The sequence below is a fragment of the Amblyomma americanum genome, chromosome 4 (genome assembly GCF_052857255.1).
Source record: "Amblyomma americanum isolate KBUSLIRL-KWMA chromosome 4, ASM5285725v1, whole genome shotgun sequence".
Classification (NCBI taxonomy): domain Eukaryota; kingdom Metazoa; phylum Arthropoda; class Arachnida; order Ixodida; family Ixodidae; genus Amblyomma; species Amblyomma americanum.
The window spans coordinates 154006288-154025259 of record NC_135500.1 but is presented as its reverse complement, the minus strand read 5'-3'; the positions used below and the strand labels follow the sequence as shown (position 1 = coordinate 154025259).

The following is an 18972-nucleotide window of genomic DNA, read 5'->3' as shown; positions in this document are numbered from 1 at the left end:
ATAATAATAATAATAATAATAATAATAATAATAATTGGTTTTTGTGGAAAGGAAATGGCGCAGTGTCTGCCTCATATATCAGCGGACATCTGAACCGCGCCGTAAGGGGAGGGATAGAGGGAGTGAAATAAGAAAGGAATAAAGAGGTACTGTAGTGGAGGGCTCCGGAGTAATTTCGACCACCTGGGGATCTTTAACGTGCACCGACATCGCACAGCACACGGGCGCCTTAGCGTTTTTCCTCTATAAAAACGCAGCCGCCGCGGTCGGGTTCGAAACCGGGTACTCCGGATCAGTATAGCCGAGCGCTCTAACCACTGAGCCACCAAGGCGGGTGTGCATGCACATTTCGAGACGTTGCCCAGGATGTGAGCGACGCCGTAGTGGAAGGTTTCGGAATGATTTCAACCACCTGGGTTCCTTTAACGTGCACTGACTGTGTGCGTTGCTCCGCCATCGAAACGCGGCCACTACGGCGAGAATAGCACGTTGTAATGCGTGCCGTAGGACCTCGCAACTGCAATCGCATTGGCTGAAGGCGCCCCAACGCACAAACCAGTTTTTGTCGCCGCTTGCGAACATGTAGCATGTATGCCATCTTGATGCTCATGTAAGCAATTTCCGATGATTCTAGACAGTGAAGCAACACATCTGGCCATGAAATAGTTTATTTACAACTGAAGGCCCCATTTCAACAAGCAGCAAACCAGAATTGGCTACCTTCTGGGACTAGCAGACCCCAGCTCAAAACCAGAAGGCTTCCTTCTGGGACCAGTAGATCCAAGCAAAACACCATTGGGTGCCCTACAGGGACCATTAAAACGTTTAATTTCAGTAACCTAAACCAATCATGTCCCAGCAGAAATTGTTAATTGACTGAACTCTGTTCATGAGCATGATTACCAGCAGTATGAACAAACTTTTTTAATGCAGTCGATCACTCCTCATCTGTACATCTTTACATGTATATAAAGTTGCCCATTTCAATTCAGGTTTTATATGCATAACAATTAAATACACTTTTGAACAACAAAATATGAAAATATTAACAAAAAGCAAATAAAATTATTTAAACATTTAAATAAAAGACAGAATAAACAGACAAACAACTAAACAATTCAAAGACCTGGCCCCCTCTCGAAAAAAAAAAAAACTTCCGGAGTCCCAGCAGAACAGCATGTCTCTATGATAAAGGCAATATACCCAAAGAACTTCCAGCTGAGGCAACTAATGAGTTGGACCTTGGGGGCCTTTTACAACCGTCAGTATCATTTTACGATCTTGTCAACGTCCTGGAAAGCAAACTTGCATTCAGCTGAAGCAGTGGCAGAGATTCTACAGTCAATTAGCGAAGTGCCAAAAATTGGTTGTTCTGAGCATTCTGTTGCGCTGACAGCATCAGGTGTACGTTTTTATTGCCTCGAGGATTCACTCAATTTGCTTACGGGTATGAGGATAGTGCGAAGAAACGGAAATCACTGAAACCTCGTGTGTTGTAGATAAAATTTTGCAAAAGCCCCCCCCCCCCCCCCCACCTTCATATGAAAATTTAATAGGATTCTGCTTTCTAATGGTTTCATCTGGTCCCAGAAGGAAGCCGTAGGCCTGGTTTGCTGCTGGTTTAAGGCTGGGCATGAAGTGAACGAGCTCAGCCTCACTGTGCTTTACATTTATAACGTCCTGAAATTGAAGCGTTTGTGAGAAATCTGATCTGAGTGCAAGAAGGAGGAGACTTGGGAGGGGCCGCTGCCCCCTCCGGAGAAATGCTTGGGGGCAACCGCCCCCCCCCCCCCCCCCCCTTTTCCGGAGTCCCTGGAGCTTCTGCAGGCTTCACAATGAGCTGTCAAAACACCTTTCTTAGCCTGCAATGTAATATATCAGCCGCGCATCGCGGTGTCACTCAGCATAGCTGTGATGGCCTACAGCCACTTCCACTTTTCCCGCAGCCACTTTTGCTGTTGAAGGCATCTCGCCCTCGTATAAAATGACGCTGCTATAGACACTCCAATACAGGCGACGAAACGAACTGAACTGACTAAAACTGCAACGGCGTGTGCAAGGCCGACGCGGCTGAGCGGCTGAGCTTACCGCGCCGCTCGCTGCAGCGCCGCATTCCCCCTGGCGGCATCGGTGCGCAGAGGGGTCACGCGCGGCCGACGGAAAGCGCCGCGATCTTCACACCTCCCCAGTCTAGCCACTAGCCACCTAGCCATGGTTCAGTGGGGAGACCCCATTCCGTAGCTCTATGCCCCATTCCTTCCTCCATGGGAGACCCATTGATCTCCACTAGGGGCTGGATGCCGCATCGGGCGCAGTGAAGCCACCGGAAGTTGGGCAGCATGTCCGGAAGTCAGCCTTTGGCAGTGCATGAAATCGGACCTCAGCACGGTTTTTCTGTTTCAGTTTTCGTTTTCCACTCAGCACCTTGTCTTTTCGACGTTCTCGTCTTTTTTCATGACAATGTCCACCTGTTGCGCCGTCAACTGCATGAGGAGAGCAGCAAAGTCCTCGGGAAAGACGTTTCAAAAATAAGGGTCCATTGCATCGCTATGGGACGACACTAGCAGACAACAGAACGTCGCTACACACAGTACTTACGGAGCCTCGTCTGCTCAGCTCTCGTCTGCTCAGCTCTCGCAGCCTCGTCTGCTCACGCGCGCAACCTGTACACTTTTCTTATTGTGTAAATAGTTTTTGTATATTACCTCTTTTCAAGTCCCCTCACCTCTTTCATTTCATTTCTCCATTCTGCTTGCTATCCTTCGTTTCCGCCGCCCCAGCTCAGGTGCTTCAGTATCGATGGCAGATGCTGGGGCAAGCAAAAATCTTATCCTTCCTTTTTATTATTATTTTAATAAACCACTACTACTACTAGCGTAGTGTAGCTTTCGCTTCAATATCCAGAGCCCTGCGGCGTCCCTCTTATCCCGAGTCGCTTTGGGACGTTAAACTCCATAAACCAAAAAAAACCTTTCCTATTTAATTCCAACCTTCTTCCCTTCCCTCAAAACGGGGCTAAGGTGTCCCGGAATCGCGACGAGTGATGTGTGTGACGGATGCGGTGCAGTGGAAACACTAGAACATCTGCTCCTTCGCTGCTCCGCGTTCGCCGATGCTCGTCGCGATATGCTCGCGGCCTATAGGGCGCAGGGCATACTACCAGACTCCATCAAGACGCTATTGTGGCCGCAGGGCAGTGCGCGCACTCGTGAGCGAACATTGGTGAGCCTCTGTGCATTCCTCGAACACACGGGCTTGACGTCCCGTCGGTTCTCCGTCAGGTAGTTACACGCAGTGACCGAACGCTCCTCGAGTGCTACCTTGAACAATTAATAACCGGACGCCCCACTCCATTTGTAGCCAACACAGTGCTGTGCGCGTGTGTGATTTAATTCCTCTAAAATGAACTAATCACGCGCACAACTCTGCGTGAGTGGGGTGGATGTTTTCATCGAGGCGCAGTTCACCATCGATCCTGAAGGCGTTGAGACCACAATAGTCATTAGTCCATTCTTTGGTACTGCGGCGTTCACTTAAAAGGTGTTACGTTGCTCGTCCCATTTCTTCTGCAGGGCTTCCCCTCTTGCTTCTAGCATCGAGAACATGCGCCTAATAAACTCCATTTGTAGCCAACAGTGCTGTGCGCGTGTGTGATTTAATTCCTCTAAAATGAACTAATCACGCGCACAACTCTGCGTGAGTGGGGTGGATGTTTTCATCGAGGCGCAGTTCACCATCGATCCTGAAGGCGTTGAGACCACAATAGTCATTAGTCCATTCTTTGGTACTGCGGCGTTCACTTAAAAGGTGTTACGTTGCTCGTCCCATTTCTTCTGCAGGGCTTCCCCTCTTGCTTCTAGCATCGAGAACATGCGCCTAATAAACTCCATTTGTAGCCAACAGTGCTGTGCGCGTGTGTGATTTAATTCCTCTAAAATGAACTAATCACGCGCACAACCTGGGCACATTTCTTATTGTGTAAATTGTTTGTACATATTACTCCCCCTATCCTCTCTTCCTGTCCCCTCACCTCTTTCATTTCATTTCTCCATTCTGCCTGCTATCCTTTACTTCCGCTGCCCCAGCTCAGGTGCTTCAGTATCGATGGCAGATGCCGGGGCTTGCAAAAATCTTTTTTTCCTTTTTACTAATATTTTTAATAAAACCACTACCACCACCAGGTGTCCACCGAAAAGTGAGACAGTAATTCCTGCGCCATTTCGTTTCCCTGAAAAACCAATAAAAAAACCACAAAACCTCAAAAAACATGGCCGCTGTGGCCGACGAACTACGCAGCGATTGCGGTATGAAAATGTGATTATTGTGATAATATACGCTCCACAAAGGATGAATCGTCGCTCTTTAGAGAGAACACAACTTAAGCTCGGAGAGAAATACATGTGTTTCTTCCCTGAAGTGAAAGGTGCCGAAGAACACCGCGCCGCTGGTATCCGCGGCTGAGCGGGCATCCCAATTGGTACGCGACCTGATGCATTCGAGCACGCAAATCCTTATAAACACCTATGCACATGAGGTGAAATTAGTACAGTGGTGTCGAGATAAAATTGAAAAAATAAAGGTTTTTGGTTGCACTGGAGAGTTTTGGATTTCAATTATATTGAAATGCGGTCTCCGCGGCCGGGATACGATGCCGCCCCTAGTGGTCAGCACTCGAACTCCACAGCTACTTAGGCCTCGCGCGGCGTGCACATATCGTAAATTATTATTATTACTCAGCTGCGCACCCGGTGTAGTACGCAGGGTTCACATTATGGCTAAAAAAATCTTTTTTTTTCAAGATTATCTGCAGCTGGTAGTCTGCATCGGGTGCATAGTCCGCATCTAGTACAACGGATCGCGTTCGGCTTTTAGTGGTGTATATTGGTTGATACTAAAAAAAAAGTAAATTCTCTAGTTCCCACGTGTGCGTAGTCCGCAAAGCCTGAAATATTGCCTTCTAAACATGCGAGTCTTGCCTCGTTAATATGGACACTGTGGTTCGCGAGAAAAAGCGTCCATAAAGCGAGTCGTCCATAATAACGAACCATGAAGAAAAACAAGAAAAAAATGGCTGGTGGTTTATCATTGCTAAGTGCGAAATATTGTGCAGGTGGAGTCCATCGCCACGTACCTGAAAGCTCGATTGAGGTCCCCACTGACCGAGGAAGCCAGTTACATGCGCGTCCAACTTTTTCATCGTCAGTGCCAATTTACCCGATGTACGCCAGCGGCCTATGCTCCAGAGCCGCGTTTCTGCCACAACGTTGCCAACGTCAACGCGTATTACTCTAGTGCGCGCTTCTGCCAGAACGTTGTCCACGCCAACGCATGCATCGCACATCTTTCTGTCACTACCGCCACATAGCTCAAAGCGCGAATATTAATGTAGGGTTCGGCGCGCTGTCGCATCTTTTTGTACATGTGTTGCGAATATTCCGCGAGAGGGCAGTGACCTAGGCTGCGCGTCCGGTTTTGTTTTACTTTGCTTTGCTTTGGTGCATGCCGTTAGAAGGGGACTCGTGCCTTTTTGGTTAGTCTCCCCATTCGTCCTTGCGGTTCCCTTCGCCGCTCCGGACGGTGGGGCTATCTGCCGGCCTCGACCTTGGACCCCTGTCCCCTTGGCGGATTGCGAGACCACCTAGGGAGGAACTCGGGGGTAAGGGAAAACGCTGACATCAGTTCTGAGCTTTCCTATTCGGCAAAAATGATGAGCCGCAGTTAGCAGTTTATTCTTACGTGTGGAAAGGGGCGCGGGCATCTTCGGGGTGTACCCGCGAAGGGAGCCGCGCCCGTGTGCTTTTGTCTCTGGTGACTCCTAGCGGGCAGGCGCTCGGTCTGGCCGAGTGCGGAGGGAGTGACCGTTGAGAGCTGGTGCAAGGCGCTCCAGTTTGACTGTTGGGACGCGGTGTCCCTCGCCTCTGTGCAGGCGGTCGGCTAGGCCGGCGGCGGATAGTTGTGGCCGTATACTGACTTTCGTTTGTACCCATCTGTAAATAGACTGTATAAAAGTTCGTTTCTCACTAAATCGCTTCGCCTGCGAGTCATATCATCGAGAAGCCTTCAAGCGGTGCATCCAGTTTCTGCAAATCACCGGACCAACACCACCGGCAAACCTTTACTATTAATTTGATAGTAGTATAAGTTGATGAAAGAGACTATGTGCAATGCACAGCGCGAGAGAGTGTTGCAGTTTCACACAAAGCGTGCTCGGCTGCGGCGATAGCATATAGTGCCCTCGTGCAGTGGCCAGCGATGCTGATCTGTTCGCACCGCCGCGGGTTCGAATCCCAGTCGCGGATATTTATTTCTTTAACCTGGCGCAAACCCACAAACATCGCAACATCCTGTTCGGGGTTTACCCATCGGAATAATACTTTCGCACGAATATTTGGAAAAAAAATAAAGCCTTTATGATTACGGACAGCTGCTGTGCGTAGAGGCGGGCAGTGAAGTTCAAACTGGGCAGTTTTGAAAGTTCCGGGCTCATTACTCTGATCGCCGTTATCTTTAAAATCGTGCGATGCAGGTTCAAGCATGTTTGAGCCTTTCAGTCGTCCATACCCGCCGCGGTGGCTCAGTGGTTAGGCGCTCGGCTACTGATCGGGAGTTCCCGGGATCGAACCCGACCGCGGCGGCTGCGTTTTTATGGAGGCAAAACGCTAAGGCGCCCGTGTGCTGTGCGATGTCAGTGCACATAAAAGATCCCCAGGTGGTCGATATTATTCCGGAGCCCTCCACTACGGCACCTCTTTCTTCCTTTCTTCTTTCATTCCCTCCTTTATCCCTTCCCTTACGGCGCGGTTCAGGTGTCCGCCGATTTATGAGACAGATACTTCGCCATTTCCTTTCCACAAAAACGAATTATTATTATTATTATTATTATTATTATTATTATTATTATTATTATTATTATTATTCAAGCATGTTTGAACCTCTCAGTCGTCCATGGCACGTGTGATGGCGCCTCTTGGTGTGATGCAGTTGCTCCTGCTACGACTGTTCGCATCTCAAGTACCCTGTTTTCGCTCGGCTGTCAGCTGCTCAATATTGTTTTCAACGCAGTGCACAGAGAGAACGTTTGCCGCAGCCATTCATGCAATGCGAGAAATGTTAAGGTGCGCTGGCCGGACACCTTGTTACAATAAGGTGGTGGTGGTAGTGGTTTTATTAAAAATAATAGTAAAAAGGAAGGAAAAGATTTTTGCTAGCCCCGGCATCTGCCATCGATACTGAAGCACCTGAGCTGGGGCAGCGGAAATAAAGGACAGCAGGCAGAATGGAGAAACAATAAAGCATGAAACCACACACATAGAAAAAAAAAGCCATTATATGGCATTTGCCCTTTTGCACTGCATGCTTTTCGCTGGTGGTCTGCACTCAAAACGCAAGGGATGGAACATCTGGTAGAGGCGGTCGAAATTTTGTTCTTATAGCTGTCCATATTAAGGGGGCAAAAATACATGGGTCCCAATGGGCTTCAGGCTCTTTTGCCGTGCCAACTGTCTGGACTGCGAGTTTCCATATTAACGAGGCGTAAATACACTGAAGAAGCTTGACTCCCAGAAAAATTGTCCATAATTTGAGTCGTCCATATTAACGGGGGTCGCATTAACAGGCAACGGCTGTATAGCCCGCCGGTTGCATACTGGAATTTTATGGCACATATAGCTTGTGCATTTCTTGGGAATGAGGGGCTTGCTAGGTGAAAGACTATCGAAAACGCCGAGACAATGTATACTTGCGAAGTGCGCCAGTATACATTGCCTTCAGATTAGCCTACATGATACTATGCAAAGACGCAGAAAGCGGTAATTGATGTAATTTTAGCCCTGTTTACGTGCTTCCTTGTGTCTATAGCGGACGATAATCATGCGGCGCGCGTCAACACTCAGCACACCACGCTGGAGGCACGCATTCCAAGTAATAAGCGTGTCACCCAGATATTATTCCGCCCATTGCACCCGCACATTCCGGGATTCGCGGCGAGGCGTGACAGGCAGACGCGGCGCATGTACACACCCAACCGCGACCTCCACGGCGTAACTCCAAGGCGAGCGCGGATGCATGGCCCCTGTAGCTATAGGTATACGTAGGCGATGCCATATTACAGCGGCAGACGCGGACCTGGCGAAACGAATGTATGCGAGCAAGTTAAGCTCGCACCACAACAGATCCGTGACATGAACCGAAAGAGGGAAGGGTGCTAACAAAGAACCTCGGGACCACGATGGCGCGCTTCGGACCAGAAACTCCTGTCATAAAGCTGCGTCAGATGCGGGGACCACAATGTGAAGAATGAATTACGGCACGACTGACAACGTGCGCTACACAGAGGAGCCTGTGATCGCTTCGGAAGCTGCCGCAGGAGACGGCGAGTGTCGTCCGGGGTGCTGTGTGTGCGTCGGCGGGCTTGACGAACGGGACGCCGTGAGGTCGGCCCGCGAGTCAGCGGCACCATGAACGACAAGTGCAGTTGCACCGTCGTGCCAAAGCGATATTTGATGGTGGCCCTCGTGATTATCGGCGTCCAAGTCGTCCTTTGGCAGACCATCAGCTACACGGCGTACTGCGTCAAGGTTCGTTGGTTCTTATTTCTCTATGTTCCAACTTCAGACGCCATCCGCTGTCATCCGCTCGAATGAGTGGCGCTGTTACTGTGCGCGTATTGTTGGTGACAAACGTGTGTGGCCATTTGGCTGTCGCGAGAAGAATAATTGCTGAACTAGGCAGAGAGATGGCTGCGTACGAAAATGGGATAGGAAACATGACATGGAGGTAATTTTATTCGGCTGCTTGGACAAGAGATCAGGCGAGAAAGGCGCGGAGGATACTGTCGACTACAAGAGTGAGTATCGAACGCTTTCTAAAGCGAGCGATCACTGCGTCGACGCAGGTGCAATTTTCCAACGCTCGTGAGTGCCACCGCGGTGGGTTGTGATCTGTCAGCAACTGTGCCTTGTCTATCTTCTGGACTGCACGCGGGACCTAAATGCTGAAAAAAATCAAAAGAGTGAGAGCTTAGAAGGGTAACCGAACGTTTCGGGTGCTACACTTCAGGAAGCCTTTAATCTGTCAACATTGAATTGTGGGCTTGAATGCCCGATAAAAAAAACAACAAAAGGCAATCAAGGACAAAACGCGAACAACTGAGCGTATGAGTTCTCTGACCCCAGGTACGCTTTGTGACCATGATTTTCAGCGCCTTTTCTGGGTATATAGATCTCAGTGATAGAGGAAAAATACACGTCCAGGATTCTTGGATATCAATTTCGAATATTGGAATATTGTAAGGAACTGTTATGGAAATATTGAAAGTAATGGTCCATTCTTCCAACATGTGCCAAATCTTATAAAGTTAATCCGTCCCTCGCATCGAGTAGTTAAGACCGCCATACAAAACCAACGGGGAACTTTTTTGTCGACAGCAAGAACGGCATTCTAAAAAAAAAAAGCAAGTATGCCGACGGGAGATCTGCGGATATATTGATTGTTATAGTGAAATCTTAAAGAAATGGGAAATGAAAATTGGTTTTGAGGAAAGGAAATGACGCAGTAGCTCCCTCACATATCTCGGTGGACACCCGAACCACACCGTAAGGTAAGGGATGAAGGAGGGAGTGGAAGAAGAAGGAAGAAATAGGTGCCGTAGTGGAGGGCTCCAGAATAATTTCGGCCACCTGGGGATCTTTAACGTGCACTGATATCACACAGCACACGGGCAGCATTTGCGTTTCCATAGAGACTAAACGCTGGTTCTTCGGGGAGTGAAATCTTTTTTCGTAACATTTCATTCACCCGCCGTGGTGGCTCAGTGGTTAAGGCGCTCGTCTTCTGAGCCGAAGAACCAGCGTTTAGCCTCTATCGAAACGCAAATGCTGCCCGTGTGCTGTGTTTTTTTATATCTTACGATATAAAAAGTATCGGCTACTGATCCGGAGTTCCCGAGTTCGAACCCGACCGCGGCGGCTGCGTTTCGATGGAGGCGGAACGCTAAGGCGCCCGTGTGCTGTGCGATGTCAGTGCAAGTTAATAATAATAATTGGTTTTTTTGGGGGGAAAGGAAATGGCGCAGTATCTGTCTCATATATCGTTGGACACCTGAACCGCGCCGTAAGGGAAGGGTGAAGGAGGGAGTGAAAGAAGAAAGAGAAATAGGTGCCGTAGTGGAGGGCTCCGGCATAATTTCGACCACCTGGAGATCTTTAACGTGCACTGACATCGCACAGCACACGGGCGCCTTAGCGTTTTGCCTCCATAAAAACGCAGCCGCCGCGGTCGGGTTCGACACAAGTTAAGATCCCCAGGTGGTCGAAATTATTCCGGAGCCCTCCACTACGGCACCTCTTTCTTACTTTCTTCTTTCACTCCCTCCTTTACCCTTCCTTTACGGCGCGGTTATGGTGTCCAATGATCTATGAGACAGATACTGCGCCATTTCCTTTCCCCCCAAACCAATTATCATTATTTTTACGATATAAACAAAATTCCGTTCATAATGTATATAATTAGTGCATAAAAAATGAACTTGTCGAGAATGTATGGATATGAACTCAGTGATAATCTTGCAGGTGCTTCTATGAGCACACCGTGACTCTAAAGCCCACCAATACAACACAGTGAAGATGCTCACACTATAGGGCGCAATCGAGAGCTGCGCCCGTTATAACGCACGCGCCGTGTATTTTTCAGTGGAAGGACTACTTCCCGTACCAGCAGAAAGAGCCCTTCGTCTACTCCCACTTAGTGGGTCTCCTGCTTTCGCTACTCCCCGCTTCGCTGGTCAGCGTCGACTACGGGGCCAACAGGTACGCACGGAGTGGCTCCAAACTATTTGATTTCAATCGCAAGTGTGTTTACAGCACATAACACAAGTTTTGTAATGTTAACTCTTGCACTGCAATAACTGACTTAACGGCGAGCGCTGTTTCAGACGAGACGTCGTAATAAAAAGTGCGAGTGAGCAGTCATCACGAAGCAGTCAGCTCCGCATTTAAGGCGCCAACCATGCATCGCAGTGCACGTGTTCACTTCTTAGGCACTGCCAGAATATGGGCCCTTGTCTACGAGACCCGAATAAGCATCCACTAGCCGAAAACTCACAAGTTTGTGTACCACAAGATGTTTTATTTTAACAGTATTTTACACGCTCTTTGGATCAAGTCAGCATCTTTAATTTATTCTCGTTGTGATCACAGTCAGAAAGTCAGTGAACCGCAATTTACCCTGTCATTGGAGCCAACTCATATTAATAGATCTAGCAAAGACTGGAACTACTTATGTCCATCACTAAAAAGTAATTATTTAGATTATGTTTAAAAGCATGCTTGAGGACGATATTTTGGGATTTTTCCTACGTGTGCTTAATATTTAAGCTTTTTTTTCGCGCATTAATCTGCATCATCGCTGAAACCTTAACAAGAAATATTGAAGGTCTGTCCTACATCCGCGTATCTGTGTATGCTTTGCCGACGTTCACTTTGTACCTTGTATTTCTTTCGTCATCGGGTGCCAGCCCAGAATTTTGAATTATTTCCGTTGTAGTGTTTTATTTTTGCGAGCTTTGTTACTGGCTTACTTTTCTGAATTCTCTCATGTTCTTTCTCTCTTAAGAAATCTCTACCTCGAGGCAAATAAATGGCATAAAACAAAATGAAAGCATTTTGCTTTTCATCACATTACGACGTCAAGCGAATGTCACTTAGCAGATGGTCTCCTAGGGTACCAGACCGATTTCGAGAGAAACCCTTTAATGAAAAGCCGTAAATTTAGCCGGCGTTTATAAATCGCTGACGTATTACTCTGCGTGCAGAAGAGAATTGGGGAAAGACGGAAGGAGGGAGGCGCAGAAAGCATTAAAATCAAAGATATGAAAAAAAAAGCGATAATTGAAATCGGGCTGTAGAATGCTCATGCCCCGCAGTAGTGGCTCAATGGTTAGGGCGCTCGACTACTGATCCGGAGTTCCCGGGTTCGAACCCGACCGCGGCGGCTGCGTTTTTATGGAGGAAAAACGCTAAGGCGCCCGTGTGCTGTGCGATGTCAGTGCACGTTAAAGATCTCCAGGTGGTCGAAATTATTCCGGAGCCCTCCACTACGGCACCTCTTCTTCCTTTCTTCTTTCACTTCCTCCTTTATCCCTTCCCTTACGGCGTAGTTCAGGTGTCCAACGATATATATGAGACAGATACTGCGCCGTTTCCTTTCCCCAAAAACCAATTATTATTATTATTATTAGAATGCTCGATCATGTTGCGAGCATAGAGCACGTGGTCTGCTTGAGCAAGTCTTGAAACGTAGTTTTCAAGGCGGACAGTTTCGTTTCCGCAAAAATCAAGCTTAGAAGCCCTCGCTAGTTGACTCCTGATACGAATGACGCTTGGGTGGAGTATGACGCACTCGCGGGCACGAAAGAAACGTGTACTCTGTATGTGAACTAATACAGAGCTCCACTGTTCCTCCTTGGGACGTAGGGTGTTCGGATCGTCGCTGATCACTCTTTCGCTGCTCCTGGAAGTGGCTCCGCTGGCCATTCACCTCGGCATCCACGGTCTGGCCGGAGCACAGTTCCTCAACGGAGCGGCAGAGGTCGGTCTCTCTCCGCGCCTCGTGACGCGACGCCGCCTGCAGCGTACGCTTTTGCGAGCGTTTCTTCTTAACTTTTTTCTTCCCGCCACAGCTGCTTGGCGCTATACGTTTCCCCTTTCTAAGAGGAGAGAAATCGGCGTGCGCAGAGAGATACAGACGAACCTCGTTATAACGAAACGGCTTATAACAAAATATTGGATATAACGAAGGAATGACGGTTCCCCTTGGAAACTCGGCCTACGCGGACTATAACGAAGGTGCGGCTATAACGAAGTAATCGCCAGGCCCCTTCAACTTCGCTTTAATGAGGTTCAACTGTATTCGCGTACGCTGCCTTGCCGAACAGACAGGGCTCATGGCAACCTTTTCCTTTCCATGAGATATTCGCATTGCGTTATCCGTTCAACAGATATTGCTCTGAATCATCGAAAAAGCATTTTATGTGATGTCTGTTTCGAGGTGGCAACAGCTCTGCGGGTCGACCATTTTGCACTGCAAGAGTGGAGGGCAGAAGACGCATAGAGCAACAGGCGTGGCTAAATAATCGCGTTCAATGAACTACTGCTGCGCTGTTTGCTAATTTGCCTGAGAGGAATGTTTGGAAAGAAAAGGATAAGGTAAAGCTGAGATCGTGGAGTTAGTTTCCTCTGGCTATTCGCCGTTTACTGCCTCGTAATGGAAGAAGGGGACAACGATAAAAATGCGTGAGGGAAAAATAACGAAAAATGTGCGCGCACTGGAGAAGAGGTGAAACATACTTTTTAGTGTGGCCTTCAGTGGAAAATAAGACTCTAAGCAGATGGATTCGATGTGTCGGCACACTCAGCAATACATTGTCCATATCTTTCTTTCCCTTTTATTTTCCAGGGATTTGTTCTGACGTCTCTGCACGGCGTCTTGGCCGACTGGACTCCCGTGGACGAGCGGACGACAATGTTCGCCATCCTTACATCTAGTACGTTTAGATATGATCGCTCCTTGGCTGTAAAAACTTTTCCCAAGTGGAAAATTCCGGCGCATTCATTGTCTTACGTAGTAAAATCGTTAACAGTACGCTACGTAAGGATACCTAGAGTCAACACAGATGGTAAGAAAAAGCTAAACGTTCGCGTTGCAGGACTAGAGCGTACTTTAGCTCAATCAACTCTGAAGGTCCTCCTCACAGACAAGGTTAACGATTTTTTTTTGGTTTCAACATAATAATAATAATAATAATAATAATAATAATAATAATAATAATAATAATAATAATAATAATAATAATAATAATAATAATAATAATAATAATAATAATTGGTTTTGGGGAAAGGAAATGGCGCAGTGTCTGTCTCATATATCGTTGGACACCTGAACCACGCCGTAAGGGAAGGGATAAAGGAGGGAGTGAAAGAAGAAAGGAAGAAAGGTGCCGTAGTGGAGGGCTCCGGAATAATTTCGACCACCTGGGGATCTTTAACGTGCACTGACATCGCACAGTACACGGGCGCCTTAGCGTTTTTCCTCCACAAAAACGCAGCCGCCGCGGTCGGGTTCGAACCCGGGAACTCCGCATCAGTAGCCGAGCGCGCTAACCACTGAGCCACCGCGGCGGGTTTGGTTTCGACTGAAGACTACTTTTATTACGTCCATCAGTATCCTCCAAAACCAGAGAAAAAAACAGCGGGGGGAGAAGGGAGGGGGGTCATCCGTTAACAGTGACTAGATATGGTAGGCGCGTGGCTCATCTTAGCGAAGTTAGAGGCGACGTCAGGACTTCGTCCTTTCGCTTAGGCAGCGCCATGTGAGCGCACGAAGATGCCAGCGAGATGTAATATCATGATGTGCAGTCAGATTCAGATAAACTTGTATCTTGTACAATACAAGTAGAATGGTGCACCAAAGGATGCCAAAATGAAGGTTTTGTTGTCTCGAAATTTTTGTGTGCCCTCATGAAGGTACAAGTCGACCCCTACTCGAGTCTTTCTCTGAAACATAATGCGTGTTCCACGTGGCGGCTCGGTAGTCGACCTACATTGAGTGACCGACCTATATTTGAATAAATGTGGTACTTGAAAGACGATTACTTCTTATGCAGACGCATTCGGTTGAGAGAAGTGCTTTTTTTCTGGAATAGAAGATTGATATTGCATAATGAACACATACATGCCCTGTGGTACTTGAAACCTTCGCTTACCGCTTCCGGGGTGCCTCTCTATTCAGCGTGAAATCACGGGCTAAAAAAGCCGTCGGTGCATTTAGAGCGTTCCGCCCGAGGCGAAAGCGGCGCCAGCGCTGTCGAAGAAGATGATCCAAGTACGCTTCCGGTCCCGCGTTTAGGAATCGGTCATTAGCCTTGCCGCTAGAAGTACAGCTAGTTGTGTACGGCACTCAGGAAGGATTCCGGAGTGTTCGCGTGAGAGTTGTTCGACTAAATGAACAAGACAACCTTAACAAAACAAAAGATAATAAGGTACCTTCCAAGAAACGAGCTGAGCTGACGTTAATGTTCTCCGATCACTGGACTGCACTTTTTCGATGCGTTGTTCGCATGCCTTGTTCTGACGTTTACTTTTAACTGCATGGCGGAAAATCTTCAAGCGCCGACCAATCGCTAAAAAGATGACGTTTCGGCCCCGGCTTACGGGGGCCATGTTCATAATGATTCATTGATTCATGTTCACAATGATTCATTGATTCATTGTGAACAAGGCCCCCGTAAGCCGGAGCCGAAACGTCATCTTTTTAACGATTGGTCGGCGCTTGAAGATTTTTTGCCATGAACATACCCGACCAGACGGGTTTTCGTCGAACCCTGGATTTCACTTTTAACTGCACTGCGTACCTTTACACAGGACAGCTGGGATGACGTTGATGCACATAACTGTATAATATTTTGATTAGATTGTTTCTTATGAACAGGATTTAAGGAAAGAGATAACGTTCGGATAAAACCGTTAACACAGCGGCATCTGAAATGTGAAGCGTTTTTCTTTACCATGCATGTATGCGTTTTGCTTCTCTTCTTTTTGCAAGCCACCCTGCTTGGAGGCCGTTGTATGTTTGAAGCTGTCGGGTTCGAATTCGTCACATCACCGGTGATGTTCGCGAACGGTAAGAAAACTGTGCGCTCAATCGGGTCTTCGCGAACCGGGAGTTCACTCTGTGCTTTAATGATCACATTTAATTCATAGACTGAGTAATTCATTCATTATATTATTTTCTATTTTCACTGTGAATTGAACGAGAATATCGATAATGTTTAACTCCGAGTGGCTTCCCATACATGTGGACTGCTAGGTGATTGAACAATGATTACTTTTATATGAAGCAGTGACAGCACGTAGGCTTCGCACATCAGGTTACGGCTATTCTACGTAGAGCACGAAAAAAAAAACGAAATATGCAGATCTAAAACACGTGTTAAAGTATAGTGGGCGATGTACAGCCAGTAAGTCCATAGCTGTTAACTTCAACAAGTCGGAAACTGCAACGTGAGCGTTTGTCGTCATTAAGTTCAGAGCTGCGGTTATATATTTGTGTTTCGGTAGACGTTCAGATCTACGTAGTAGCTCAATCATTTGCAGCTTTTTTTCTGAAAGTATCCATTCGGACAAAACGCTCCCAACAAGCATCACACACCGTCAAATACGTTCAACGGTGCGCTATCGTAGTACCACATTTCACTATTTGACCATTGTACAGAAAGTAAGTTCAGGGTACGGCACATGCCCAGTTCCTGTAATTGTGTTAGGTGCACAAAAAATTCCCTTCGAACAAGCTCGTTAGAATGCCTATTCCAGTGAGATCACTAGGGCACGAAGACTATCTTTGAAGCCTCTGAACGTAGGCTTTGTTGCCTTTAAGTGTTTGAAGCCTCCGAACGTAGGCTTTGTTGCCTTTAAGTGATTGAAGCCTCTGAGCGTAGGATTTGTTGCCTTTAAGTGTTTGAAGCCTCCGAACGTAGCCTTTGTTTCCTTTAAGTGTTTGAAGCCTCCGAACGTAGGCTTTGTTGCCTTTAAGTGTTTGAAGCCTCCGAACGTAGGCTTTGTTGCCTTTAAGTGTTTGAAGCCTCCGAACGTAGGCTTTGTTGCCTTTAAGTGTTTGAAGCCTCCGAACGTAGGCTTTGTTTCCTTTAAGTGTTTGAAGCCTCCGAACGTAGGCTTTGTTGCCTTTAAGTGTTTGAAGCCTCCGAACGTAGGCTTTGTTGCCTTTAAGTGTTTGAAGCCTCCGAACGTAGGGTTGGTTGCCTTTAAGTGTTTGAAGCCTCCGAACGTAGGGTTTGTTGCCTTTAAGTGTTTGACGCCTCCGAACGTAGGCTTTGTTGAATTTAAGTTCTGCTCCTCTTCATACTAGAATGAACTGCCCCCGGCGTTTTGCTTATAATTTCTCTTGAAGCTGCGTTAGGCCTTGCCTGGTTCGTGCTCTGGTACCTGCTGTTTTTCGACGACCCTTGCCACAACAAGTCTGTGACGGAAGAGGAGAGGCTCCGTATCACCGAGGGAAACAGCCGGACACTTTCAAGTTCCAAGGTATATCAGAGCATGCCGCCATCCGAAAGCAGGTTGCCTTGCTTAGTCAGTTGCTGCGAGATTAACGCGTATACAAACCCGTGAGAGAGCCTTTTTTCGACGCTTTATTTTACGAGAACGTATAAAAATACGATGAATGGAGGTCGTTTTACAAACCAAGCATCTCTTTCATGCTTCTGGCTGTGCGAGCAATCCTGCTGATCTGTTACTGAAGTAGAGAAAAAAAATGGAAAAACATGACTGTTTCATCACTAATCATAACATCTTTGGCGTAAACAAAGAAAACAAAGAAAACAAAGATAAATTATTCTCCTAGTAGTGGTCAAAAAATGAAGGCAAAAATACAGATCTTTAACATAATGCGCCCCACTGTACAAAGTATCTTGGACGTGCACAGCGTTCGCAGAAAACATGCAGGTCGCAGAGTTTTCTTCTGGGCTATGCAGCTTGGCCAGTTTTGCAACTCTTGAAATCTCTGAAAGGTAAAAGGAACGATTATCCCACCGTTTGAAGGCGTAGAAATTCAAGGGGCGACACAAGGGACCAGATTCGGAGTCCAGCAGCGAACACAGTGGAGGCTTTTGACTCACTGGATTCGTTGCTTGGTGAAGGAATGTTCTCGAATTACTGAAGATCGTTTTTAGAAGGCAGAACAAGACACGTGAAAGGGCAGAACCTACGGCATTTGACAGCTTCTCCTACAAGTTGTAGCAAGGAAAAGAAAAAAAATACTAATGGAAAACGCGGTTTCAAATTTGAGGAAATAACATGAAAGGAAGTCTAGGTTTTGTGCGAGCTCGGGGGAATTTTCGTAGACTCGAGAAATGCACGCCTGCACGAATACTTCATTTATTACGTATACTGAATATTGTTTTTTCGTTATAGTTTTTAAAGATTTCTCTTTTAAAAACCGCGAAAGATACGTATAAGTGGTCGATGCAGGTGGATTGGGCGCCCTGGTGGATATTATGCCCGTGACAGAGTGTTGTTAAGAGGACTTATCTTTTATTAATTATGAACTTCATATTTTTTCTTTACTGCGTTATTCTATATAGTTTTTAAAATTCCGAAATCGGTATCATGGTGCGAGATATCGAAAATCGAATTATGAGCGCCCAACGAGCCGACACCGAAACACACGCGTGACATGTGCCGCCAAGAAGTAAAGATCCACTTCAAGCCCAGTGGACGCGTTTAAAATCGGAAACATGCCTGGATGATTATGCTGCTCATTAATACATTTAGCCAGTGCAACTGTTGCATACCTTTTGTTTGTGAATTTGCGGTTGATACTTCCCTTCTTTTCGAGGCATGCTCGTGGGGACGTCATGGCACGGCGGTCACGTGTGGCGCTAGGTGGGCTCCGTGCCAGGGACGGAAGTCCCTGAATATGTTTTTTACTTAGCTGACAAACCTACTTAGGGACCTATACAGTGTTGCATTTGGGTTGCAAGCCCCAAGGGTAGCGTTGGCCTGGCGGCCTGGGGCAAAGCAGGAAACATCCGAAGGTCCCGGCAAAGGATGAGTCGACTGGCAACAGAACAACTTGTTTATTCTGGCATCGCAAAAGAGCAGCCGGTCAGGGCGACCACGTTACTCGCAGGAAGGAATCAAAGTCTCTCTTGCGTCTGGCGCAGCTGTCTTTTTTTATACCCTCGGAGTCGAGGGCAAGAGGGAACGGCTTGGGAAGAGTCATCCGATACGGCGTCGCTTCGACATGTCCAGACGTGACGGGCGCGTCCGCCAGGCCGGCGCCGGTCAGACCTCCTCGCCTCCCAGTTGGGGAGCTCCTCTCCCCGGCTGCCGCGCTTTGACAAGCGTGGGCAAAACATGCACACACACACACACGCACGCACGACGACACGTGGCACTGAAACCT

General features: G+C 47.4%; 1 protein-coding gene across 1 annotated transcript in view; it reads left to right on the top strand.

Moving 5' to 3' along the window:
- The first annotated feature begins 8132 nt into the window (after positions 1-8132).
- The window catches only part of LOC144130414 (vesicular glutamate transporter 2-like), a 29839-nt gene continuing 18999 nt past the window's right edge, over positions 8133-18972 (top strand). The window contains exons 1-6 of the mRNA XM_077664339.1: positions 8133-8576; positions 10690-10805; positions 12471-12585; positions 13453-13540; positions 15598-15675; positions 16960-17093. Of these exons, the coding sequence (XP_077520465.1) occupies positions 8457-8576; positions 10690-10805; positions 12471-12585; positions 13453-13540; positions 15598-15675; positions 16960-17093 (651 nt within the window). The 5' untranslated portion in view covers positions 8133-8456. The remainder of the gene's footprint in view (positions 8577-10689; positions 10806-12470; positions 12586-13452; positions 13541-15597; positions 15676-16959; positions 17094-18972) is intronic.